The sequence below is a fragment of the Corythoichthys intestinalis genome, chromosome 12, assembly GCF_030265065.1.
Source record: "Corythoichthys intestinalis isolate RoL2023-P3 chromosome 12, ASM3026506v1, whole genome shotgun sequence".
Taxonomy (NCBI): domain Eukaryota; kingdom Metazoa; phylum Chordata; class Actinopteri; order Syngnathiformes; family Syngnathidae; genus Corythoichthys; species Corythoichthys intestinalis.
In genome coordinates, this window is record NC_080406.1 from 50,648,228 (window position 1) to 50,675,194 (window position 26,967).

A 26,967-nucleotide genomic window follows, 5' to 3' on the forward strand; every position below is an offset into this window, starting at 1 on the left:
GGAGGAAAATAAAAAAAACTGAAGGCTCAATTTTCAAAACTTTTATGCAAAAACTGTCCTCTAATTCATCTATAACTGTTAAATCACTCACTGTCCCTGAGAGTCTGTGATGTCCGCGAGATCTGCGCTGTCCGATTCGTCCAGCAGGAGGCGCAAACACGTCGTGTGACCATTCATTACTGAAGAGCGGCAGGCATGTTAGCATACAGAAGCATCGCTTATTTGCATCACATCACAACATTGAGTCTTACCTGCCAGGTGCACGGGGGTGCGCCTGTGCTGAGGGTCACAAGTACGTGCTGAGGCCCCCTGGCTGAGGAGTATGTGAACGCAGTCGGCGTGGCCCCGAAGCGCCGCCATGGCCAAGGGGGTGCGGCCGGCTTCGTCCACCCGGTCCACCTCCCTCTCTCCCTGCAGCAGAACCTCAAGGGCCTGAGCGTGGCCGTGGTATGCCTGCACGCAGATAGCACAACAGAATTTTTGGGTGTGTGGTCACATACAGTATGTTAACAATGTCATGTGGGAGACATAAAGCGATGTAAAATATACAAATTATGTCACACGGTCAAATTTCAGGCCAAAACGCAAGCTGATTTGATTTCTCAGATTTAAGCGACGACAAGGAAGCAGCCAATCAAATGTTTTCTCATTCACGAGACTTCAAATGTCCCAGAATCTTCCTCGATATCCATTCAACAAAAATCCAAGGAATGAAAGAGAAAAAAAATGGGACGACGAAGATTAGTCAAAATATTAAGGAGATAAAAGTCAGAATACTACGAGAATGAAGTCAAACATACATTGCAATATTACAAGATGAAAGTCGTAATATTACATGAATTAAATCATATATTGCAAAATTAAAGAATTAAAATTATAATATTACAAGTTTAAAGCCGTTTTGTTGCTTATTTAAATTAGGTGAACCGGAAGTTGCTTGGCTAACGGGCTGACACCCAAGGTAAGGTTTTTATCAACACAAAACAGCTTTTAGCTTGATATTAGGAGATCGAAACAATATTAGGAAGGGGAAAAAAGTGAAATTATGTAATTAAAGTCGTTATTTGAGTTGTCCGATAATGATTTTTTAACCGATAACCGATATTGTTCAACTTTAAAAATAATATCGATATATGCGATCATGGGTTTGAATATATTATGGCTAAAGTTGCACCGATACCAATACCAGTATCGGCAGGGGGTGCCGATCCGGCCCAAAATGGTGGTATAGGTATCGACGAGTATCAACATTTAGGGCGCCGATACCATCTACTGGCATCCCTTGAACGCAAATGTACTGTCCTCCTCACGTGAGCCAACTTCCCAAATCCCAATGCATGACATCTGTATGTCTTTGTCTCGAAATTACCAACCGAAATTTACACCTTCATCTTCAATATTAAGGATGTAAACTACAACGCATATCCGCGATGTTACGCTGCTCATCTAACATGACATTCACAAACGATTAGCATGCGTAAGCTCACGCCTGCTGTTGTAGCGCCGATGGGATGAGAAACGTTAAGACCGTGAGAGACTAAGCAAACTCATGGTTTCATGATGAACAATGAGTGGCAAATTAAGAGCGCCGTACTTCAAACTCGTCCTGTTTATGAAAGTCGATTGTCATATGCTGGTGTTGTGCAGTAATGAGCAGAAGTGACTTCTGTGGCCAGAAAACACTCAAGCGGCGCAGCGCACACACTAGATATCATCAAATAGCAACCTAGATGTCCTATGTTGGATCCCATGACAACTCTCGCGTGCACACACTAGATATCATCAAATAGCAACCTAGATGTGCTACATTAGATCCCATGCTATTAGCTGCGTGAGCCCAGAGCGACGCGTAGTCCATATACTACACTGATGAATTAGAAACCGCCATGACTGAATGGAAGTTAAGCAGGCCAAATCAATCCATACCAGTGACTATAGATAATGCTGCAAATACTGTTAATTCAGTACATGTTACAGATGGACTCGGACCACAAATAGGATGTTTTGCTTATATTGTAAATATAGCTGCTAAGAGAGCTGCAGCAATCAACAGTGTGCCTCAGTTTACAAACAGTAAAGATTGTTCTCGACACTTATATACAACATTTCTTCAGATCAGTAAGAAGTAAGCACATAAATATTACGCACTAAAATGCTTGCTTATATGATGGCACTGTTATTTTTGCTTGTTAGCAAAGAAAAAAAAAAATAATAATAATAATAGTTGTATTTTCTGTTTCAGAGCATTAAATGTATTGAATTGTATCGAAAATCGTACCGAACCGTGACTTAACTGTATCGTTGCATCCCTTATTCGTACACACATATATATTCAGTATATATATATATATATATATATATATATATATATGTTTTGTTTTGTTTTTGCAAACAGATTGGTATCGGAATAGTATCGGTATTGGCCGATTCTGCACAGCCAGGTATCTGTATCGGTATCGGGCCCAAAAAATGGTATAGGTGCAACACTAATTATGGCTACCACAATTTTCGGACCATAAGACGCTACTTTTTTCCTTCATTTTGAATCCTGCAGTTTATAGTCCCGTGTGGCCTTTTTGTTGATTTTTTTGGGGTTAATAGGTAACATTTTATCTGACAGCGGCATCATAAGACTGTCAGAAGACCGTCATAATTACAAGAAGACAAGACACTATTATGGGCATTACGGAATGCTTATGACAGATGTCATTAAGTGTCATCCGGCTATTTTGTCACTAACTCCATAGCTCAGATCTTTTACATCCATTCAAAATTGAGATCTTTTTCCAGGTATCACTATATGAGCTCTGTTATAAGCATTCATTAATGCTAAAGACATTGTGATTTCATAATTATGATTATCTAATGACAGTCTTATGGCACCACTGTCAAATAAAGTGTTAACAAATACCATACCTAGCAATTCATGAAACAACTGGAACAGTAACTGAAGAAACAATTAGCACAGAAGATGAATTTTGATTGTTATTTGCATCTGTAGCACTGCAATGCATGCTAGGAGGCATGTTGGACAACAACAATGTTGACAGCTGGTGGCAGCATAGGTTGAATGTCTCCCCCAAGGGAGCAGTGAAAGCAATGAAAGTCATAGTGGTTCATTGTGTTTTATGGCAGTCGTATGATGCTGCTGTCAAATAAAGTGTTACCGGTTCATATCTTTTGGAGTAAATATCCCACAATACAGTGAGGACAGCTGCATCTTATAGTCCAGTGTGGCTAATCTATGAACAAATGCCATTTTTGTATCAAATTTGGTGGGTGGCGGCTTATAGTCAGGCGCGCCATATAATGCGAAAATTACGGTAATTGTCTTCTTGTAAATTGTAAATCTTAGTTGGAGACATCTAATTGTCAATAAGCATAACTGCTCTGCTAAACTGTGACCAGCCTAGTGCAAAGGCAGAAGGCTTCTACATTCACTTTGAAGGCAACATGCATATTAGCCCAAAACCGATAATGAAAAACTGATCTCGATATTATCAGATATAATTTTCAAATGTGTTTATAATATAAATACATTTAATTATCGGACGACTCAAGTCGTTATATTACTTATATTTACATTACATAAACCGGAAGTTGTTCGAGATACGTGGACTTCAACGTTTGGCAACGTAAAGGTCAGTGTGAACACAAAACGACAAAACGCAGTTTCTGGTCTTATGACAAAATATGTCCAATACTCTTTTTACGGCTCTTCACTCATTGGCAGTAATTGACAGCAATACGTCCATCACCGTCAATGGCAGTCAATGAGTCAAAAAATTTATTTTATCGTTACCTGGGTTGTTGTTATGTTTGTATGACATCAACCGTTGTTAGTGCACGCCATTAGGTTAATACTAAATATTCTCGGTTGTTTTTTTTAACCCCATCTTTATTTAAATTGCAAAAGGAAAATCTCAAAATGAAACTCCACAACTCATTTCAACACAGTGCACAAGAATGGACCAAAGTAACGCTTTTCTGCTTTGGCCTGAGTACAAAACACAAAATACTGTGGACGGGATCCCCCCAAAAATCTGTCAAATCATGACTTTGCATGGGTTCACTGTATTGTACAAATTTTGTTATAAGACCGAAAACTGCGTTTTGTCACGCGACATGGCTGTCGTTTTGTGTTCACACTGACCTTTACGTTGCCAAAAGTTGAAGTCCGTGTATCCCGGAAAACTTCCGGTTTACGTAATGTAAATATAAGTAATTTAAAGACTAGAGTCGTCGGATAATTAAATGTATTTATATTATAAACACATTTGATATCCTAATATTGCTGAATATTAAGCACAAGAGATAAAACAGGAAGCGGTTGCGTTTAACAGCAGATGGGTACTAACAGGAAGTGCATACAAAGTCCTTTTTATCTAACAAAAAGAAAACAGGAAGTATTTTGGGTGTATTAAGACTTACAGCAAGGTGCAGGGGGCTCCTGGCATCTGGGGATTCAAGATCGTCGTGGTAACCATCATCTCTGTCCAGCAGCTAAAACGTCACATGTTGTCAGTACATCCAACCTGTGTCGAACATACTAGTCCTTCTCAAAAAATTTGCATATTGTGATGAAGTTCATTATTTTCTGTAATGTACTGATAAACATTAGACTTTCATATAGTTTAGATTCATTACACACAGCTGAAGTAGTTCAAGCCTTTTATTATAATAATAATAATAATAATACATTTTATTTCTAGAGCGCTTTTGAAAACACACAAAGACGCTTCACAAGAGACATGGAATCACAGTACGATAAAAAGGTATCAAAAGGATAAAAAATTAAAAGCACAATGAAAAGAAGTAAAAATATAACAGAGCGAGGGGTTATGGTGGGTAGGAAATAGTGAACAGGTGTGTTTTCAGTCTAGATTTGAAAAGTGATAGGGTAGATATGCTGCGAAGATGGGGGGGTAGGGAGTTCCAGAGCTGTGGGGCGCAATAACTTAAAGCTCTGGAACCAAAGGTGGAGAGGAGGACACGGGGGACGGAGAGGGGAAGAATAGTGGTAGAGCGAAGTGAACAGGTTGGATTGTTTAGACGGAGAAGATCGCAAAGGTAGGGAGGGGCCAGGGCATGGAGTATTTTGAAGGTGATGATGAGGATCTTGTAGTTGATTCTTTGTTTGACGGGAAGTCAGTGAAGTTGACGGAGGATGGGGGTGATGTGGTGTGTTGCGGGGGTTCGAGTGATGAGGCGTGCTGCTGAGTTCTGGCGGAGCTGCAGTTTCTGGAGGGACTTGTTAGGAAGACCGAAGAGCAGTGAGTTGCAATAATCGAGCCGGGAGGTTATTAGATTACAGACCAGGGTGGAAGCGGTTTGCCTGGCACGGCCAGACTGTTCTCCCTGTATTTTTCAAACACTGAGAGAAAAGTCTGGGTACCAGCCCATTAACGGCCTCTCGAGCAGGTACAAAAATCAATCGACAAATCAGATTCGTTTATTTGCGTGACGTGTTCTTAACGAGCAACGTCACTCTTGCGCGTTGGAAGTCGTCTCCACAACAACACAGATGGTGAACAGGAGAGCCGAGAATATGTTCCAATCCACGGAAAAATCAGTTTTAAATGACCAAAAACACATCGACACGAGTCATTGACAACAGTCTGTCTCGCGCTAGCAATGTTGAATAAACTCCGCTCTCCTCGTATGTTTACTTCTGCGCGCAAGTCCCTCGTCCTGCCCTCGTCGTTTTACTAACGTCACGTCTGCCCGTCGCTGATTGGTCCACTCCGCTGTCTGTTTGCTGTGGCTTGCTCCGCCCTGAAAATTGTATCCGCTAGTGTTGTATCGGTCGCGAACGATTCGTTCTTTTTGAACGAATTGTTTGGGTGAACGAGACCGAACTAATCACCATCTGCACTGATTCGTTCTATGAAGTTGGTGCTTGTTCACTGCGTGGGAGGGCGTTGAGCAAGCGGCAGCGTCTTCTGACATCGCACACGACCAATCAGACGCCAGCCTCATCGCGGGCAGGGGAGGGACCGGAAACAGAATCAGGGCGTATGTCACCCACTTCCACGTGTGGCCAATGAGCAGCCAGCGTGCAGGCAGGGGGGCAAGACTGAGTTTTGTCACTTCCCGTTCAGTGACTCGGTCCTCCGGTTCCTGACCTAGCTTGCTGCTAACTTGACTTTCCAGTAATGAATATGCGGTGAACGAATCAAAAAATGAAAGGAAAGGACTTTGTCACATATTTGTTAACGTGGAGCCTATCAAATGCAGCTCAAAAAGACAAAAACACCACACAAATCTAGCGAGCATGGTTTAGTGTACTACTTTTCTCAACAGACTCGCGACTACCTATTACCACATACTATCAAATTTACAGTAATTTAAAACACGGATAGCTACGAGGCAAGCAAAAGCTGAGCTGCGGTCGTGTGACGGCAATGAAGGGGGCAAAGAACTGTCACTATAAGGAGGCTTCATGGCAGCGATATTTACCTCATATGTGCACAGAAAAAAATATTTAGTATGATCACCATAATACTGATTTGCAATGAAACGGTATATACATGTCCATTTTTTCCAAGTGTTTTTTTTTTTTTTTTTCGTGTCAGGTGTTGGTTGGTTTGACAAATTATGTCAATCCGTCCATCATGTGCTACTCAAGCGCCCCAAAATAACGCACATGGACACGGGAGATGTCGCAATATATCTACATTTTTCTTAACAGACTAATGAGAGTAGAAAGGCGATATCGTAAAGAGCAAACAATTATTTCTTGTCAGCATTTGACGATCTGAGATGCGGGGACGACAGGGGAGCTGACCGGATTATTTTATTTATTAATGCCAGTGCAAAAATTCAATACGATCACCATAATACTGATTTGCAATGAAACTGTATATACATGTCAATTTTTTCCGAGTGTTTTTTTTTTTTTTTTTCGTGTCAGAGCGTGTCGGTTGGTTTGACAAATTATGTCAATCCGTCCATCATGCGCTACTCAAGCGCCCCAAAACAACGCACGCAGACACGGGAGATGTCGCAATATGTCTACATTTTTCTTAACAGACTAATGAGGGTAGAAAGGCGACATCGTAAAGAGCAAGCAATCATTTCTCGTCAGCATTTGACGATCTGAGATGCGGGGACAACAGGGGAGTTGACCGGATTATTTTATTTATTAATACCAGTGCAAAAATTCAATACGATCATCTTAATACTGATTTGCAATTAAACTGGCAAATATCAAAATGTAGTATTGTCTTTATTTCAGAGCAGCACATTCGACAACTAGCTATTTACACTTGTACTTTTAACAATAGTAACTAAAAATAATAGTGCTGAGCATAAAAACAAAAATACAACAGAGCGAGAGGTAAATATGATGTGTTGGTCGTTCCATATTTTGAAATTAAACTTTCGATTTATTTTTATTTTCGTGCCAGCAAGCATTGTAAATGTGATCAAGAACATGCTAAAGAAAGTCCGTGCGCCCCCGACCCCAACCCCCCGCTCCCCTCACAAAAGGAAAATGTTTAACCGTGTCCTCAATCGAAATGCAAGCACGAGCCATGACTTTGAGCCCATAGAACTAGGACAGACGACGCGGAAGTTCTCCGTCGCTTTTGCAGCAGCGGGAGGGAGACGAGGCTGTCTGTGAAAGCAGAATGATATTGCCTGTCACTCATTACTGAAATTACAACGAGCGGTCAATGAGGAGCCTGTGTGCAAGAGAGAGGGAGGGACCAAGAATGTCACTTCCCGTTCAGTTATACTGCGAAGCGGTCTTTGGTGATTCGTTCGGCTACGTCACTTCCCGTTCACTAACCGAACGATTCATTTGGGCGGGGAGGGAGATGAGGGGGGCGAACGATTCGTTGAACGATTCGTTTGAACAAATCTTTTTACTGAACGATCCGGAATGGATTCGTTTACTCAAGTGAACGACAGATCCCGTCACTAGTATCCGCTGAATGGTGGCCAGACTCAATAGCTGGAACAGCGGTGAGTCTGGTGTACCAGGCAAGGAAGCGGTATGGCGGGTGAAAGAAGGGAGGAGGTGAGAAATGTTGCGAAAGTGGAAATAGGCTGATCTTGTGATGCTGTTGATATGTGACCGGAAGGAAAGTGTGCTGTCTAGGATGACACCTAGACTCTTAACCTGAGACGAAGGAGAGATCGGTAAATTGTTGATGGTAATAGAGAACTTATGGACATTAGAGAGTGTTGCGGTGGTTCCAACTAGGAGGACTTCTGTTTTGGAGCTGTTAACTAGGAGGAAGTTGGAGGAGAACCAGGAGTTAATGTCATCTAATTAGAGGGTGAGGGATGAAGGTGGGAGGGAGGTGGTTGGTTTTGAGGATATGTAGAGCTGGGTGTCATCCGCGTAACAGTGAAAGTGAATGTTGTGTTTGCGGAAGATAGAACCGAGGGGGAGAATGTAGATGATGAAGAGGAGCGGCCCCAGGACAGCCCTGGGCACGCCAGCAGAGACCGGGAAGGAACTGGATTAATGGGGGCCAAGTTTGACGAATTGTGTGCGGTTGGACAGGTAGGAAGTGAACCAGGAAAAGGGTGTGTGGGTGATACCAATGGAGGAGAGTCGGTCGAGAAGGATTGTATGGGAAATTGTGTCGAAGGCGGCAGTGAGGTCGAGGAGGACGAGAATTGATAATAAACCGGAGTCGGATGCTATGAGGAGGTCGTTTGTAATTCTAAGTAAGGCTGTTTCGGTGCTATGGAGGGGGCGGGAACCGGATCGAAAGTGCTCGTAAATGGCATTGGTAATTAGGTGGTTATGGAGTTGGGATGCAACGGTTTTTTCAAGAATTTTGGAAATGAAAGGTAGGTTGGAGATGGGGCGGAGGTTATTGAAATTGGTGGGATCCAGGTTGGGTTTCTTTAGAGTGGGTGTGATGGAAGCAGTTTTGAGGGATGGAGGGACCGTTATTGTTTTAATATTGATGATTTTGGCAAAAAGTCAAGAAAAACCAAAAGTCCCTATCTGAAAAAAACTGCATATTTCATCCGACCAATACAAAAAAGTGTTTTTTAATACAAAAAAGTCAACCTTCAATTAATTATATCAGCTATGCACTCAATACTTGGTCGGGAATCCTTTTGCAGAAATGACTGTTTCAATGCGGCGTGGCATGGAGGCAATCAGACTGTGGCATTGCTGAGATGTTATGGAGGCCCAAGAGGCTTCGATAGCGGCCTTAAGCTCATCTACAATGTTGGGTCTGGTGTCTGTCAACTTCCTCTTCACAATATCCCACAGATTCTCCATGGGGTTCAGGTCAGGAGAGTTGGCAGGCCAATTGAGCACAGTAATGCCATGGTCAGTAAACCATTTACCAGTGGTTTTGGCACTGTGAGCAGGTGCCAGGTCGTGCTGAAAAATGAAATCTTCATCTCAATAAAGCTTTTCAGCAGATGGAAACATGAAGTGTTCCAAAATCTCCTGATAGCTACCTGCATTGACCCTGCCCTTGATAAAACACAGTAGACCAACACCAGCAGCTGACATGGCAACCCAGACCATCACTGACTCTGGGTACTTGACACTGGACTTCACGCATTTTGGCATTTCCTTCTCCCCAGTCTCCCTCCAAACTCTGGGACCTTGATTTCCGAATGACATGCAAAATTTGCTTTCATCTGAAAAAAGTACTTTGGACCACTGAGCAACAGTCCAGTGCTTGCCTGGCACAGCCAGACTATTCTCCCTGTATTTTTCAAACACTGTGAGAAATAGTCTGGGACCCAGCCCATTAACGGCCTCTCGAGCTGGGTACAAAATCAATGGTCCAATCAGATTCGTTTATTTGCGCGATGTGTTCTTAACGAGTAACATCACTCTTGCGCGCCGAAAGTCGTGTCTACAACAACACAGATGGCGAACAGGAGAGCCGAAAATATGTTCCAATCCGTGGTAAAACCAGTTTTAAATTACCAAAAACACATCGAAACAAGTCATTGACAACAGTCAACATGGCTCGTGCTAGCCATGTTGAATAAATTTTTCCATTCTCCGCTCACGCTAATTACTTGTCGCTTTAACAACGTCACGTCTGCCCGTCGCTGATTGGTCGACTCCGCTGTGTTTGCTGTGGCTTGCTCCGCCCTCGGAATTTGATCTGCCGAACGGTCGCCAGACTCAATCGCTGGAACAGCGGTGAGTCTGGTATACCAGGCAAGTCCAGTGCTGCTTCTCTGTATGAACTTTATCACAATATGCTAATTTTTTGAGAAGGACTAGTATGTGTTGGTGTGTGTACTGACCAGCTCCAAGCAGTGTTTGTGTCCATAAGCGGCGGCATAGTGAACTGGACTGTATCCTTGTTTGTCTTTAAGTGAGGCCGTCGCCCCGCTCTGAAGCAGGAACTCCAAACAGCTGAAAAACATAATGGCGGCAACAGATTACTATTACCTACTTCGCGGTTTTTCACTTATCGCGGCGGGATCACTGTCTATCCATTTAAAAAAGGGCCAGGACTCACAGCGCTGCCTCTTTCTCCCTCTCTGCCTGGACTCCTTCACTGTCAGGTTCCAGAGCGACACGTCGCCTGAAAGACATGTTTCATATATTAGTTACACATACACTGCAAAATACTTACTCATTCAACAAGGATGCACAATGTATTCCATTGCACTCAGCCGGACTCTATTTTAATGGATACACTGCACTACTCTCCTCACACAATCCCATCATTGTGTTGGGTAATGGCTGCCAGTCGTGGACATGGGCTTGGGGTGCAGTGGCGCGTCCCCTCATCCCTTCCCTGAAGGCTAGTTAATGGGGGTGCGGGTGATCCGGAGGACCACCCTGGGTCCCTGGGTGATGGCGATGGCCCCCTTGCTGGAGCTGCAGGAGGAGAAATTGGCTGCGCTGGCTCATCCTCCAGTTTGCTAGGGAGGGGGCGTGGCCCTAGAGCGGCCCCCACGGAGTATTCCCACTTGTCTGCTGGACTATCACACGTCCGATGGGATTCATGCATGACTGGGTGAAATTAGACACACTCAACTCGAGGGAATGTCGGTGCCAGGATTAGCAATCAGACAGCATAGGATAGGATATGAACATATTACTGGGTTCTACACCTTACATCGCTGATTTGTATACGCTCGACCCCACCTAACCACATCTCTTTTTGACTCACCCCTCCTCCTCGGACCCCCATTTTGTGTCCACGGAAAATACAATTAGCACCACTGTATTCATAGGTAGTGTAGGTGTTCAATGTATTTCTTGTTGTTTGTTCCTCTCCTGTTCTGTCTCTGTCTCTCCGCATCTATTTTCCTTTCTGTCCCCCCATAACCTCTTCCAGCTCGCTGCTTTCTCCTAATAAACGAAACACAATGAATAATCACAACGGGAGTATATCATACTCCGATGTGATACATTAAATATCCTCAGACCATAAAGACACTCCGATTCCCATTCTCCATGTCAAACCAGCTGATCAGGACAGGAAAAAAAAAGGATGCACAATATATCATCTTGGTTGTACTTTTATCACCAATTGCTAGTGTGCAAGACGCAAAAACTACAGTCTGTTGTTATATTTGGATTGATGTTAGCTGTGGACACAATCAAAATCATTTTGGTCACTGCAATATTTGTTTTACTATAAAAATGACCCTCACCTACAGGTCTTTTTCTGTTTATTGGATATGAGGAGACAGTGTAGGAAAAACTCACGAAATGTCCAGTTGCGCTATTACCTTCTGTCCAGATCTGAAGCCGCAGCGTAGTGCAGAGCGGAGCGCCCCCACTTGTCGGTGGCATTGATGGCAGTCCCGCAAGCGACCAGCGTCTCCAGACACTGATAGTGGCGGCTGGCAGCGGCATAGTGCAGCGAAGTCCTAAGGAAGACAAGACACATAGATATATGAGGAGTAATTAGGAGGGCATCTCTCATTACAGCAAACAAACATCGTCCAAGGCCCAAACTACAAAATTCAAATAACTAAATAACAGCTCCAAATGCATACTGGACATGCATACAAACCCAGGTTATTATAGGGCTTTTCCCCAAAGTTCGTTTTTATGCTACATCACCCAATATGTTTTAGGTGTATCCTCGTATGTGGGGAAACAAACAAATGCCAGAGTCTCCACTGGAAGTACTGTAATATTCAACAATCTGAAATAGTCCATTAAATACATATCAGTTGTTGCAACATATCCAACCTGCCACAGTTGTCCCTCCTGTTGTGGTCGCCGCCGCTCGTGAGGAGAAGTTTGACACACTCCATGTTGCTGCACACATAAAAACAGAAGCACCAGTGTCGCATGAGGCAACAAAGATAGCATTTACTATACTTTCTCGACTTCTCGTCAAGGAAGGCTGCAACAACTAATCGATTAATAAATTAGTTGCCAAATTTGATAATCGATATTTGCCAGCATTTATGAGCAGTCCTCTTTGGGTCCTTGTTTGTGTGCAATGTGAGGCAGCGCGCACCAGTGATTAGAGCAAGAGAGAGAGATTTCACTGCTACAGTCAGGTTGAGTTGCTGAATTAATAATAATGTTATGAAGTGTCAAGAGTTACCGTAGACTGTCTTTTGTGTCGTTAGATCCAGCGTGCCTCTGTCAGAGGTGAGTAAATTGTATTGTTTGTATTCTTTGTTGATGAGACGTTACTACTTAGCATGGAGCGCGATGCTAGTTAGAGATTATGCTAATCAGTGAAATAAGTGTGTTATTGTTAGATAGTAAAGTTGTCTCATTTCTTTTTATAAAGGAACCACGTACATAAACCGGTCCTTAAGGGCGCACAGTTGGTCCTGGTCTTTGTTCCAACAGATTCGGCAAAGACTGTTTAACTAATGAGGTTTCAGCAGAACCAAGAAGTACCTACTGAAATCAAGTGATTGCACTTGTAAGAAACTAGATTGGCGAAAGGCTGTCCTTATGATGGGTTTGAACAAAAACCCACACCCACTACGGCCCTGTGTGGAATAGTTTGCCCACCACTGGCTTAGTCTCTCCTTTCAACACAAACTCCCATTCAAACTGTAAATTGTCATACAAGAGTGTGCCTTGAAATTGGATTGGATTTATCAATAAGTGTTTGATAAAGACAACAGATTCATTACACTCTGCCTCTTCCTTATTCGATTTTGTTGTTTCGTTTGTTTAAAGAAAGAGTCACTATTTTACTAAGAGACACTATTTATACCAGCGCTTTGCCAACAAGAAAAAAATGTCAATCAACAGCTCTTTTTTTTATTTGAATGAACAGGACTTTTGTTTGATTTGTGTACTGAGAATTTTTTATGTTTTATAGTCAGAACCATTATTAAAAACCCTAACAACTTTTATGTACTTAAAACACTACAGATGTAGACTACAGTTAAGTCAGGAAGCTGTAATAAAATATTTTTTTGGGAAGGAAATAGTCATCCATTTTGTCTTCATTGTTACTTACAACCTGCCTAAAACTGTGAAATTTATTGAAAAAAAAAAGTGACATTGATTTTTTAGTGATTTTGACTTTACGACGCCAGAGTCTCTCTCTCTCTCTTTTTTTTTTTATTAATGTTGACTTTTGTTTTGTGATGCATGCTTTTATCTTGGCACAGGACGCGTAGAGCTGGTAGTACTAATGGCACACGAGCAAGAGCATCTCCATTAACCGCGAAAAATGAGGGATCACTGTAGCTAACTCCTTTTGCACTATTTATTGTGCGTCGTAAATTGTGGTCAAATACTTGGGGCGAGTTGATGCGATTGTTTTTGATGATGTGTGGACACTAACTGATACATGCAAATCATGTGTGGATTGTTATTGCTATATCAACAGGTAGCTTTAGATGTAACTTTGAATTGCCGTTATTGAAGATGCATAGACTTTATAACCTATGGACATGACACGGGAAACGGGGCCGATTTGTAGGGGGCCTATTTTCAAAAATTCAAATTCAAATATTTTCAAAACCAAAGCTTCTACCGACCTAAAACCAAAACAGGCACCTCCCTACCTTAGCCATATACGAGTATGAGCAACGGCATCAAAAAAGTCGTTCCCTAATAAAATCCTGATTAACTATTTTTTATATAATAAAAATGGCTATAAAATTCTCAGATTTTACACTAGATGCACAAAAATCACCAAATGCAGAAATAATCACCTATATTTTCAGGACCAATAGCAATATTTAACATATATAAGTTTTTGCCCAAAATACCAACTAATTTTTCTGTTATTTACTCCATGTTTTCAACAGCTAATAAAGCACTTAATTTTCACATCAGAAATTTAATACTTGAGTAAAGCATGCAGAATCATTTCTAATATATAAATAGATGACTAATATACATATACAATGACAACTTTTTATATAATAGAATAGCCCTTTATTGTCATTATACAGTTATACAATGAAATTGTGGAGCATTTCCCTTTGCAGAGCATGATTAAGTTAAAATCTCAAAAGTGACTCGCAAGTATAAAAGCTAAATAAACATATATAAAATGCGTATGAGAAAGCCCTATGTTGAGGCAGAGCAAATAATCGTGAGTAGCAGCAGTTTGACAGGTAAGGCTTTGAATATTGCAGGTGAGTAAGTATTGCTCATAGAATATTACATACAGTGGGGTAAATAAGTATTTAGTCAACTACCAATTGTGCATGTTCTCCTACTTGAAAAGATTAGAGAGGCCTGTTATTGTCAACATGGGTAAACCTCAACCATGAGAGACAGAATGTGGGGGGGAAAAAAACAGAATCACATTGTTTGATTTTTAAAGAATTTATTTGCAAATCATGGTGTAAAATAAGTATTTGGTCAATACCAAAAGTTCATCTCAATACTTTGTTATGTGCTTTGTTGGCAATAACGGAGGCCAAACGTTTTTTGTAACTCTTCACTCTTCGCTTGGTGTAAAGAAATCAACTGTGCGAGCAATTATTAGAAAAAGGAAGACATACAGTGGGGAGAACAAGTATTTGATACACTGCCGATTTTGCTGGTTTTCCCACTTGCAAAGCATGTAGAGGTCTGTAATTTGTATCATAAGTTCTCTTCAACTGTGAGGGATGGAATCTAATACACAAAAATCCAGAAAATCACGTTGTATGATTTTTAAATAATAAATTTGCATTTAATTCCATTAAATAAGTATTTGATACATCACAAAAATCTAACTTAATATTTGGTACAGAAACCGTTGTTTGCTATAACAGATACCAAACTTTTCCTGTAGTTCCTGACAAAGTTTGCACACACTGCAGCAGGAATTTTGGCCCACTCCTCCATGCAGATCTTCTCTAGAGCCTTCAAAGATTTTCTATCGGGTTCAGATCTGGTGATTGGCTAGGCCACTCCAGGACCTTAAGATGCTTCTTACGGAGCCACTCTTTAGTTGCCTTGGCTGTGTGCTTTGGGTCGTTGTCATGCTGGAAGACCCAGCCAGGACCCATCTTCAGGGCTCTCACTGAAGGAAGGAGGTTGTCAGCCAAGATCTGGCGATACATAGCCCCATCCATCCTCCCCTCAATACGGTGCAGTCATCCTGTACCCTTGGCAGAGAAGCAGCCCCAAAAAATGATGTTTCATCCTCCATGTTTCACGGTTGGGATGGTGTTTTTGGGGTTGTACTCATCCTTCTTTTTCCTCCAAACACGATGAGCCGAGTTTAGACCAAAAAGTTCAATTTTGGTCTCATCCGACCACATGACCTTCTCCCATTGCTCCTCTGGATCATCCAGATGGTCATTGGCAAACTTCAGACGTGTCTGGACATGCACTGGCTTCAGCAGCGGGACCTTGCGTGTGCTGTAGGATTTTAATCCATTACGGCGTAATGTGTTTCCGATAGTTTTCTTCGAGACTGTGGTTCCAGCTCTCTTCAGGTCATTGACCAGGTCCTGCCGTGTAGTTCTGGGCTGATCCCTCACCTTCCTCATGATCAGTGATGCCCCACAAGGTGAGATCTTGCATGGAGGCCCAGAACGAGGCAGACTGACCGTCAACTTGAACTTCTAATAATCGCTCCAACAGTTGTTACCTTCTCACTAAGCTGCTTGCTTATTTTCCTGTAGCCCATCCCAGCCTTGTGCAGGTCTATTATTTTATCCCTGATGTCCTTACACAGCTCTTTGGTCTTGGCCATTGTGGAGAGGTTGGAGTTTGTTTGTTTGAGCATGTGAACAGGTGTCTTTTATACAGGTAATGAGTTCAAACAGTTGCAGTTACTTCCGGTAATGAGTGGAGAACAGGAGGGGTTCTTAAAAAAGAACTAAGAGCCAAAATATTTACTAGTTGGTAATGTATCAAATACTTATTTCATGCAGTTCAATACAAATTTAATATTTAAAAATTATACAATGTGATTTTCTGGATTTTTGTATTAGATTCCGTGCCTCACAGTTGAAGAAAACTTATGATACAAATTACAGACCTCTACATGGCTTGCAAGTGGGAAAACCAGCAAAATCGGCAGTGTATCAAATACTTGTTCTCCCCACTGTACAAGACCACTGATAATCTCCCTCGGGCTGGGGCTCCATGCAAGATCTCCCCCCGTGGCATCAAAATGATAAGAACGGGGAGCAAAAATCCCAGAACCACACGGGGGGACCTAGTGAATGACCTACAGAGAGCTGGGACCACAGTAACAAAGGCTACTATCAGTAACACAATGCGCCGCCAGAGACTCAAATCCTGCACGGCCAGTTGTGTCCCCCTGCTGAAGCCAGTACACGTCCAGGCCCGTCTGCGGTTCACTAGAGAGCATTTGGATGATCCAGAAGAGGACTGGGAGAATGTGTTATGGTCAGATGAAACCAAAATAGAACTTTTTTGTAGAAACACAGGTTCTCGTGTTTGGAGGAGAAAGAATACTCAATTGCACCATACCCACTGTGAAGCATGGGAGTGGAAACATCATGCTTTGGGGCTTTTTTTCTGCAAAGGGACCAGGACGACTGATCTGTGTAAAGGAAAGAATGAATGGGGCCATGTATCGAGAGATTTTGAGTGAAAATCCCCTTCCATCAGCAAGGGCATTGAAGATGAGACGTGGCTGGGTCTTTCAGCATGACAATGATCCTAAACACGCAGCCAGGGCAACAAAGGAGTGGCTTTGTAAGAAGCATTTTAAGGTCCTGGAGTGGCCTAGCCAGTCTCCAGATCTCAACCCCATAGAAAATCTGTGGAGTGAGTTGAAAGATGTTTCCCAACGACAACCCCAAAACATCACTGCTCTAGAGGAGATCTGCATGGAGGAATGGGCCAAAATACCAGCAACAGTGTGTGAAAAGCTTGTGAAGAGATAGAGAAAACGTTTGGCCTCCGTTATTGCCAACAAAGGGTACATAACAAAGTATTGAGAGGAACTTTTGGTATTGACCACTTATTTTCCACCATGATTTGCAAATAAATTATTTAAAAATCAAACAATGTGATTTTCTGTTTTTTTTTCCACATTCTGTCTCTCATGGTTGAGGTTTACCCATGTTGACAAATACAGGCCTCTCTAATATTTTCAAGTGGGAGAATTTGCACAATTACTTAATTACTTATTATTATTATTATTAATTACTTATTTGCTCCACTGTATAAATTAATATTGGACTATGCCGTGGAGTATTTCCCTTTGCAGTGCATGATAAGTTAAAATCTCAAAAGTGACTTGCAAGTATAAAATCTGAATAAACAAATATAAAATGCGTATGAGATCGCCCTTCTTTATACTGGTATATACGGATGTAAAACAGTTTCGATTCTTGGCTCGTCTTTAAGTTCACTGTGGCACCGCCTTACCACAAGTCCACAGCAAAGAGCTTTTTACGTTGAAATTCTTGTGAATAAATCCTTAAATCCCTGAATTCTTTATGGATATGAACATAAAACAGTCTCAATTCTTGGTTAAAAGCAAAAAAAAAAAAAGGGCAGTTTGAATTCACTTAAATCTGTCAAAGAATGATGCTCGTCTGTTAACTCTTTGTTATGATAAGGGGGCTGCCACAATGGCTTTTTCCGTTCAAAATTCTTGTTAATAAATGCTTACATCACTGAATTCTTTATAGATATGGACGTAAAACTGTCTCAATTCTTTTGTTTTACGTATATACAGTATGTCGAAGACTTACGCCAATGCCGTAGCGGTTCTCATTCTCCCATTAATTTTTTTCACAACGTTTCAAAATGCATCCATGGTACGAAAAATATAATATTTACCTTGAATCCTCGAACAAATCACTCCTGAAACCTGAAACAATCCATCCTGTTTATATACGGTAAAGCTTTTGCAGTTCTTCAAAAATCCAAGCTTAAATCCGACATGAGTGTGTGCCGTCTTCATCTATCACTAAATGAAGCTCGGCTCCCTATAATAAGGCGTGACGCAAAGAATGACGAAGTGTCAGGTCAATAGATCATGTAGTCTATGGAAGATGAAACTGATTTAATTTTTATTTCAGTTACATTCTGCAAGTTTTGACGTCATGAACAGCTGAATACGAGAACAGTGACGTACAATACATGTTTTTGGATAGTTATTTTGAGATTTAGGGGATATTTAGGGGTACTTAAAGGGTTACTCTGATTTACGCAGAAATTTGAGTTACCTCGCCAGTGTAGGAACAGAACTCGTTCGTAACCCTGGGGCTACCTGTAAGCTGTTTTTTATTTTTCAAAATGCATTGCAATATACGACTAAGAATTTCTGACACATACAGTACACATACAGGCTACATAGAATAAAATGTAGCATTGTTTTTACATTCTTTTAAGATAACATTCCTCAAACTTGTTCAGACACAAAATTTGGCAAGTTCGCAACACGGCGCTCACCCTCCTGCAGCAGCGGCGTGCAGGCAAGTCCTCCCCTGACTGTCGGGGGTGTCGATCTGAAAGCCTGCACACAGGACCGAGTCGTTACACATAATGCTAAACCTCCGGCCTGAAGAGGGCGGCGCAGGGAGACAGAGGAGCGCGCGGGGAAGACAAACAGCAGCAGCCGTCACAAAAAGAGAAGGACAGGCAGTGGTAGGAGAGGGACAGGAAGGGGTGGGACAAAGAGAGACAGGCATTATTAGTGAGACAAGTGGAAACAGGTTAGGTGAGAGTGCATGATGCTGGCTGGCCATTCAAGTGCAGGACCACACAAATAAGTACAAAAACACACAAAAATTTTATCACATCGCTATTTCTAAGGGAACTAAAATTCAAAGGACAAAATGTGCAACTTGTATGGGTTAAGGGAGTAGTGGCACAATCTTATGAGTTAAATTCATCCCAAAGCCAAGAATTAATTCACTTTTTTAGTTCAAAATAAATTAGCTGAAAACTTATGTTTTGGGTTTTGTTCAAACCCCATCAAAAAACACCATCATTTTGTTTGGGATTAAAGAATAGAAATAATGAACATTAGAAGTTCTCCTGTTCTTCATCTCAATGTTGAAAAGTAAAAATTTCATTTCAGTACATTTCTGTCTGTCCTTTGTTTATATTCATTTTAATCATAAACACTTGGAACAAAAACCCTCCACAACAAGGAAGGAAGGAAGACATTACGATACGTTACCTGAGGAAAGCAGCTTGCGGCAGCAGTCCGAGTGAGCGTTCAACGCCGCCATGTGCAGAGGGAACATGCCATGGACGCCTCGCCTTTCAAGCCGACAGACGTCAGTGAGGGACATATCACCGCAGCACACATGTCGTTATTTGAAAGCATTGGCGACACAATACCTGGTGCAGTCGGCTCCGCTGGTGATAAGCGTGTTGATGAGGAGCTCGTGGCCGTAGCGAGCGGCAACATGCAGCGGAGTGTTGCCGTCCTTGTCCACGCAGTCGATCTCACCACCTGACACACAATGTTAACCAAGATCAAAGTATGCACTTTGTGGTTCGTCATTGTGAGCACCCCTGCTATATCATGATCTGGATAAAAATGAGTTCTGTACTTTCCACAAAAAAAAAAAAAAATAGTTGGACATCTCACCATTCTGGATGAGAGTCTGAGAGCGAGTGAAGCGACCATGCACCGCCGTCATGTGGAGAGGACTTTTCCCGTCTCGACTCTGCAGAAAGAAACAATACTTACTGTTTTTCCCCTTTCTGTATTTTAAATAAAAACACATAATAACAAATAATTTTTATACAATTGTGACTAGATTTGGATTTGGACAAATTTTAGGTCAACAATGTCTATTTTTAATCGATTCATCGACTATCTAAATACTAGTCGGTATAAAAGTCACTTCTTTAGAGATCTGGGTGGCAGAGATATAATGCCTTCAGAAGGAACCCAAAGCTATGATGTGGCCTACATCAAAAATGCGTTTGACACCCTTGGTTGTGAGTCTTCAAACAACATGTTATGCATGTGATTGCAATATAGGGAAAAAATCAGTAACAGGTGCAAAGACTTGTGGGTAGAGTTGTCCTGATCATATATTTTTGCACCCGAGTTCAAGTTCGAGTCCGAGTCACCTGATTATGAGGATACCAAGTACCAATCTGATACCTGGGCAATAATTTTAATACAGGTAGTCCCCGGGCAGTGTCAGTGTTGTAATCTGATTACTTTCTTTCAGTAACGAGCAATGTAACGCGTTCATTTTTCCAAACCAGTAATCTGATTAAAGTTTGTTTCCTTAGTGTATGTGTGTTACTATTTTGTTATTGCCTAATAATATACAGTGGGGTAAATAAGTATTTAGTCAACCACCAATTGTGCAAGTTCTCCTACTTGAAAAGATTAGAGAGGCCTGTAATTGTCAACATGGGTAAACCTCAACCATGAGAGACAGAATGTGGGAAAAAAACAGAAAATCACATTGTTTGATTTTTAAAGAATTTATTTCCAAATTGGAGTGGAAAATAAGTATTTGGTCACCTACAAACAAGCAAGATTTCTGGGTGTCTAACTTCTACGAGGTGTAATGAGGCTCCACTCGTTACCTGTATTAACGGCACCTGTTCTAACTCATTATCGGTATAAAAGACACCTGTCCACAACCTCGGTCAGTCACACTCCAAACTCCATTATGGCCAAGACCAAAGAGCTGTCGAAGGACACCAGACACAAAATTGTAGACCTGCACCAGGCTGGGAAGACTGAATCTGCAATAGTTAAAACGCTTGGTGTAAAGAAATCAACTGTGGGAGCAATTATTAGAAAAATGAAGACATACAAGACCACTGATAATCTCCCTCAATCTGGGGCTCCATGCAAGATCTCACCCTGTGGCGTCAAAATGATAACAAGAACGGTGAGCAAAAATCCCAGAACCACACAGGGGGACCTCGTGAATGACCTACAGAGAGCTGGGACAACAGTAACAAAGGCTAGTAACAGTAACACAATGCGCCGCCAGGGACTCAAATCCTGCACTGCCAGACGTGTCCCCCTGCTGAAGTCAGTACACGTCCAGGCCCGTCTGCGGTTCGCTAGAGAGCATTTGGATGATCCAGAAGAGGACTGGGAGAATGTGTTATGGTCAGATGGAACCAAAATAGAACTTTTTTGTAGAAACACAGGTTCTCGTGTTTGGAGGAGAAATTGCATCCAAAGAACACCATACACACTGTGAAGCATGGGGGTGGAAACATCATGCTTTGGGGCAACAATGTGATTGTCTGGGTTTTTTTCCCCCTACATTCTGTCTCTCATGGCTGAGGTTTATCCATGTTGACAATTACAGGCCTCTCTAATATTTTCAAGTGGGAGAACTTGCACAATTAGTGGTTGACTAAATACTTATTTGCCCAACTGTATGTAGAATGAAGACGAAGACGAATGAAGGTTCCCATCTTCTCACTATGGGTTTGTTTCCATGGTAACCGCTCACCATTAATTCCTGTTTTGGGCTCAAGTCACACTTGCCAAGTGTTTGGGGACTGAGAAAGGCGTGACTAATGCAGGGTCCACATTTGAGCCAAGTGCAGCCACCTGTTGAGATGTGCGAGGGAATGTTGATCTGAGTCCATGAATGAACTTGAGTATTTTTCCTTCACTCTGGAGGGTTCCAGCGATTGGTTGAAGCTGCTACATGCGCAACCGTTTCGTAGCTTTGCCTTTGCAAAGGAGGGTAGTTAATCCTCCAAGTCAGCAAGCATTGTTTACATCATATTCATGTTGTACATTTATGCTGTGAGGCGACGTGTTTGTTTAGCATCTTTGGGATGCGTTGTAAGTCCAATTGAGTTTAAAGTGCTCAGTTGCCGCCACGTTTTGTGGCCAAATTGACCGCGTGTGTGTACGGCGAACTTCCGGGTTGTGTGTGCGCATTGGCACCTGCCCCCACATTTGTGTTTATTGCACTCATTATTCCATAATTCATTTTTGTATTGTTGATTATTGTTCAGTCAATGTTCGTTGTTTTACATTAGCACTGAGATGCTGTTAACTCCAACCCCGAAACCCTAACCCGAATTTTTGACATTAGGCTTAAACTTTGAGTTAGCGGGACTTTAATTTCAATTTGATTTCAACAAGTTCTATGCAGTTTGTCAGTTACTTGTTAGTTTCAGGGCTCCTGAATAGATAAGCTAGCGCGAGTCAATGGTGGTTGAGATCAACTCCATCGACTAATTAATCCCCTTCTCCCTAAAAACAGGTTGGGTTTACAAGAATAAATAACAGAAAGCAAGCCGCGCTGATCCATCGCACCTGCACGTTGACGTCGGCGCCGTTGTTCACCAGGAATTCTAGACATAGGGCTCCGTGCGTGGAAGCTGCGGCAAAGTGCAGTGGCGTGAAGCCCTTGTTGTTTGGCTGGCTGACATTTGCGCCATAGTCGATGAGCTCATTGACAACGGCGTCCTGGCCGTTGAAACAAGCTACGTGTAGCGGCGTGTTGCCAAAGGCATTGGAGTCATCAATCTGTCAGGCGACAAAACACCGGCGCCGATTATTTGGACCGGGTGGACGATAAGAAGCGGTGATGGAGCGGTCAGCACCTCCACAGCCAGGTTGAGCAGATGCTTCACCACTAATATCTGTCCACTTGACGCCGCCGTATGAAGAGGCGTGTACCCTCGCTTGTCTTTACAGCAGATCTCCGCCCCCTGGCTCACCAGTAAACACACCACATCCAAATGACCTGCAGAAGAGCACAACACAGCACTGGGAACGTGATTTTTAAAATAATAATTTGGTATTGCCTAGGGGTGTAACTCGCAAATTTCATGACAATACATGTTGATTTTTCAAAGACTGCCATGATTCGATTATGAATCAATTCAAGGGTCTATGATCAATACCATGCGATAATATGGACACAATTAAGAAAATAAGGATCAATGTTGATGTTTTTGACAATATTTTTGCTTAGCATTTAAATTGAAAAAGTTTTTTAATAAAACGGCATATCCAAAAGATGACTGTATTAACCGATGTTTTGCGTTTTGAGCTATCTGATTTGATTGTTGCGAGTGGATAAGTGAGCAGAACTCGAAGGAGATCTGAGGAACTCAACAAATTAGTCTTTGAGTGGGAGAACGGTTAAGGTAGGGCTCAGTTGAAATGACAACAAACTAGAGGTGTAAATCAACAGTTTCATGATGATACGATACAATATCACTCCTCCTGCTGCTTCGCTACTGTGCAGACGTCTCTCTGCTTTGCTCCTGCTTCTCAAGCTTCAATCATCTTTTTAATCATTTTTAATCACCTCTAAATTACTCAGCAAGTCTTGGGATTTTCTTTTAACCTTGTTTATATTGAAACAAAGGCTTTTTGAGCATTTTTGAGCCTTTTAAAGTGCTTTTTTGTCGTTACTGGAACACAAGTCTGCTTTATCGCGACTGGAACTGAGGAATTCGGCTAACGGAAGCTAAGTAGCAACATGCCTCCCCTGTCAATGGATGATTACCACAAACTGCTCCAGAAGATAGCAGTACTGGAAACAAAAATCTACCGGCTTGAAGTGAATATGGAGGTAAATGGACAACTTGGGAATGAAACCACTCTGCCGATCTCCCAAAACAGCGAGTGGGAGCGGACCCACAGAATGCAAACAAACACCATCGAGACTCAACGGGACCCTGGCAGAACCCAGCACTGGCAGATTTACGATGAAAAGGAATGGCCACCTCTGCAGAAGACTGCGTCATCTACTCCGGCACCAGAAAAGAAATTATCACAGATCAAGGCAACAACAAAGGGTCAAAGCAAAGTGCCTCAAGCTGCTGGAATTCTACTGGAAAATAGATTTACGCCACTCTCCGAGACTCCTGAACCCGGGAAAGTTGGAACACCCAGCTCGAAAGAGAGGTACGATGCTAATGCATGTGCTAACAGGCTACAGAGAAAGCGACCCACTGGGCCCCGCACTCTGATAGTGGGCGACATTGCTGTGAATGGGATAAAACACTTTTGTAGCAACAATACCAAAGTATGTTGTTTTAATAAAGCAACTGTGTCTGATATCACAGCTAGTATCCTGAGCATTGCTGCTCAGCATCCAACAGCCACTACTCTGATAATACACACAGGAGCACTCGATATTGCGAAGCAAAAATCAGAGCTTTTAAAGCAAGACTTCACTGAACTGATAAACAAAGTCAGTACTTTAAATACTGAGGTGTTTTTCAGTGGACCCATACCCGTGCCCAGGCTGGGGGATGAAAGTTTCAGCAGAGTGATGATGCTCAACAAATGGCTCAAAGCTACATGCGCTGGACAATCGATGTACTTCATTGACAATTTCAACATATTTTCAGGGCGCAGGCATCTCTTTAAAAATGATGGCCTTCACCTAAATAAGTCAGGAGTGCGGTTACTAAGCAGCAGCATGTTTTATCTCTTGAGGCACAGACAGTCTGCTTATCTCGAGGAAAGGAGGCAAGCTGTCCCAAAACATCTGATAAACATTGAGGCTGGTGAGCACGCAGGTTCGTCTCCTCCAAAAATGGAGCCTACAATCGCTGAAGGAGAAGTGACTAAGCCAGCACTGCCAGGCTGTGACCAACCCTCTGCTGAGGCTCCACTGCCTCAACGGGAGGAGACCCTGGTAGCAGGTGATCGACCTCCTTCAGACGAGACCCAAGAAGCGGCTCCATCAGCTCAACAGGAGGAGAACCACCTGACCGTGCAATCCTCTGCTGACGAGGCCCCATCCAGCCTCAAATCCTCACACTCCAAGACGCCAACACGCCGCCGACTCCAGGATAAGGCCCCATCCAGCCCCAAATCCTCACACTCCAAGACGCCACTACGCCGCCGACTCCAGGATAAGGCCCCATCCAGCACCAAATCCTCACACTCCAAGACGCCACCACTCCGCCGACTCAGTCAGGCTAAGGCCTCATCAAGGCCTAAATCCCCACAGTCCCGGAAGCCACCCCGCCGACGACTTAGTTTGGATGGAATAATGAGTCAACCTGGTCTGGACTCCATGGATCTAAATAGCAAGGTTAACCAGTCTCTTGATCTCCTCAAGTTCATGTCTTCGCTTCCACCCTGTACCTGTCACACCCGACAGGTGCCAGGGGAAGATGGCAACAAACCAACCAGCCTCCCCTGGAATTCTCTCGGGGCAAAGCCAAAGCACTACAACTCTGGAACTACACGGTATTATCCTTCTATGGAGGAAGCCATGTTTGCGACACCAATATGATATGCACCGGGTCCAGGCTGTGACAACATTACAAAGACTGTACAGTCTGTATGCTCAACAATCCCAGTGGTGATAAACAACACAAAAAGGGCTAGATTGGTGAGAAATAAAAAACGTTCAATCAACTCTGCCAACCTGTTAAGCATAGTATGTCATTCCCAAAACTCACCAGTGAATCCAGTCTGGCATCTCCAATTGGCTCTGCTAAATATAAGATCTTTAGCTGGCAAATCTTTCTTAATTAATGATTTTATCAGCAAACATAACCTTGACATGATGTTCCTAACAGAAACTTGGTTAGATAAAGATAAGAGCTCGACAGTTCTGATTGAGGCAACCCCCACAAACTTCAATTTCTTTAGTGCGCCAAGAACCCATAAGAAAGGAGGTGGGGTTGCCAGTCTGATCAGGGACAGTTTCCAATGCACAAATATTTCATGTGGTCAGTTTGATTCCTTTGAATATATTGTCATTCAGCTAAAAAGCCCTTGCAGAGCTGCCTTGGTAACACTTTACAGACCACCAAAGTATAACACAATGTTTTTTGATGAGTTTACCAAAATGCTGTCTTCTGTCTGCATGGACTTTGATTGTGTTGTTCTAGTGGGTGACTTTAACATTCATGTTGATAATCCTGAAGAAGGATGTGCTATAGAGCTTTTAAATATTTTGGATACATTTGGTTTATCTCAGCATGTCACAGTTCCAACACATAACAGAGGGCACATACTGGATTTAATAATATCCAAAGGTCTTAACATCTCTGAGGTCACAGTGAATGATGTTGCTCTGTCTGATCATTACTGCATTATGTTTAAAATGACCACCCCTGTCCATCCTCTGAAAAGGGAAACAGAGGTGATTAGGAAGCGTTACATAAGTGATAACACTTGTGCGTTATTCACACAGGCCTATGCCTCACCATTAACCCCTACAATTGCTCCAGTGGAAGAACTTGTAAATAGTTTCAGTTCCAGTGTGATGACTGTAATTGACACTATTGCCCCGATTAAGACAAATCTTTGTCAAGAAAGAAGAGGTCACCCTGGAGAAATGCCATACTAGCTATAAAACAAAAGCAAGTTTGTAGACGAGCAGAACGCAGATGGCGAAAAAACAAACTCCTAGTTTTTTATGATATCTACAAAGACAGTCTTCGCAAATACAACCAGGAACTGAAAAATGCTAGACAGTCATATTTTTCAGAGATCATTAGTAGAAACACTAACAATACCCGCACACTATTTTCTGTTGTTGACAAACCCACAAGCATCAATACCTCAGGAATTGGCATCTGAGGTGTCCTGTAATAATTTCGCAGCATTCTTTACACACAAAGTACTAAAGATTAGACAGACTGTGTGCAACTCCAGATTAACAAATGTTACACTAAATGCCTCCCAAAATGTCCCCAACGTC

At 42.3% G+C, this 26,967-nt stretch overlaps 1 protein-coding gene across 4 annotated transcripts in view; it reads right to left on the reverse strand.

Moving 5' to 3' along the window:
* The window catches only part of ankrd44 (ankyrin repeat domain 44), a 77,039-nt gene that overhangs the window by 20,117 nt on the left and 29,955 nt on the right, over positions 1-26,967 (reverse strand). For 3 of the 4 annotated variants that reach the window (XM_057853526.1, XM_057853527.1, XM_057853529.1), the window contains 13 exons: positions 22,889-23,031; positions 22,599-22,811; positions 19,926-20,004; positions 19,673-19,787; positions 19,509-19,591; positions 18,776-18,884; positions 12,161-12,229; positions 11,692-11,832; positions 10,467-10,532; positions 10,249-10,360; positions 4,432-4,503; positions 252-453; positions 92-179 (listed from right to left, as the gene is read on the reverse strand). In XM_057853526.1, coding sequence (XP_057709509.1) covers positions 92-179; positions 252-453; positions 4,432-4,503; positions 10,249-10,360; positions 10,467-10,532; positions 11,692-11,832; positions 12,161-12,229; positions 18,776-18,884; positions 19,509-19,591; positions 19,673-19,787; positions 19,926-20,004; positions 22,599-22,811; positions 22,889-23,031 — 1,492 coding nt within the window. The remainder of the gene's footprint in view (positions 1-91; positions 180-251; positions 454-4,431; positions 4,504-10,248; positions 10,361-10,466; positions 10,533-11,691; positions 11,833-12,160; positions 12,230-18,775; positions 18,885-19,508; positions 19,592-19,672; positions 19,788-19,925; positions 20,005-22,598; positions 22,812-22,888; positions 23,032-26,967) is intronic. The other variant, XM_057853528.1, reaches the window with a different exon arrangement.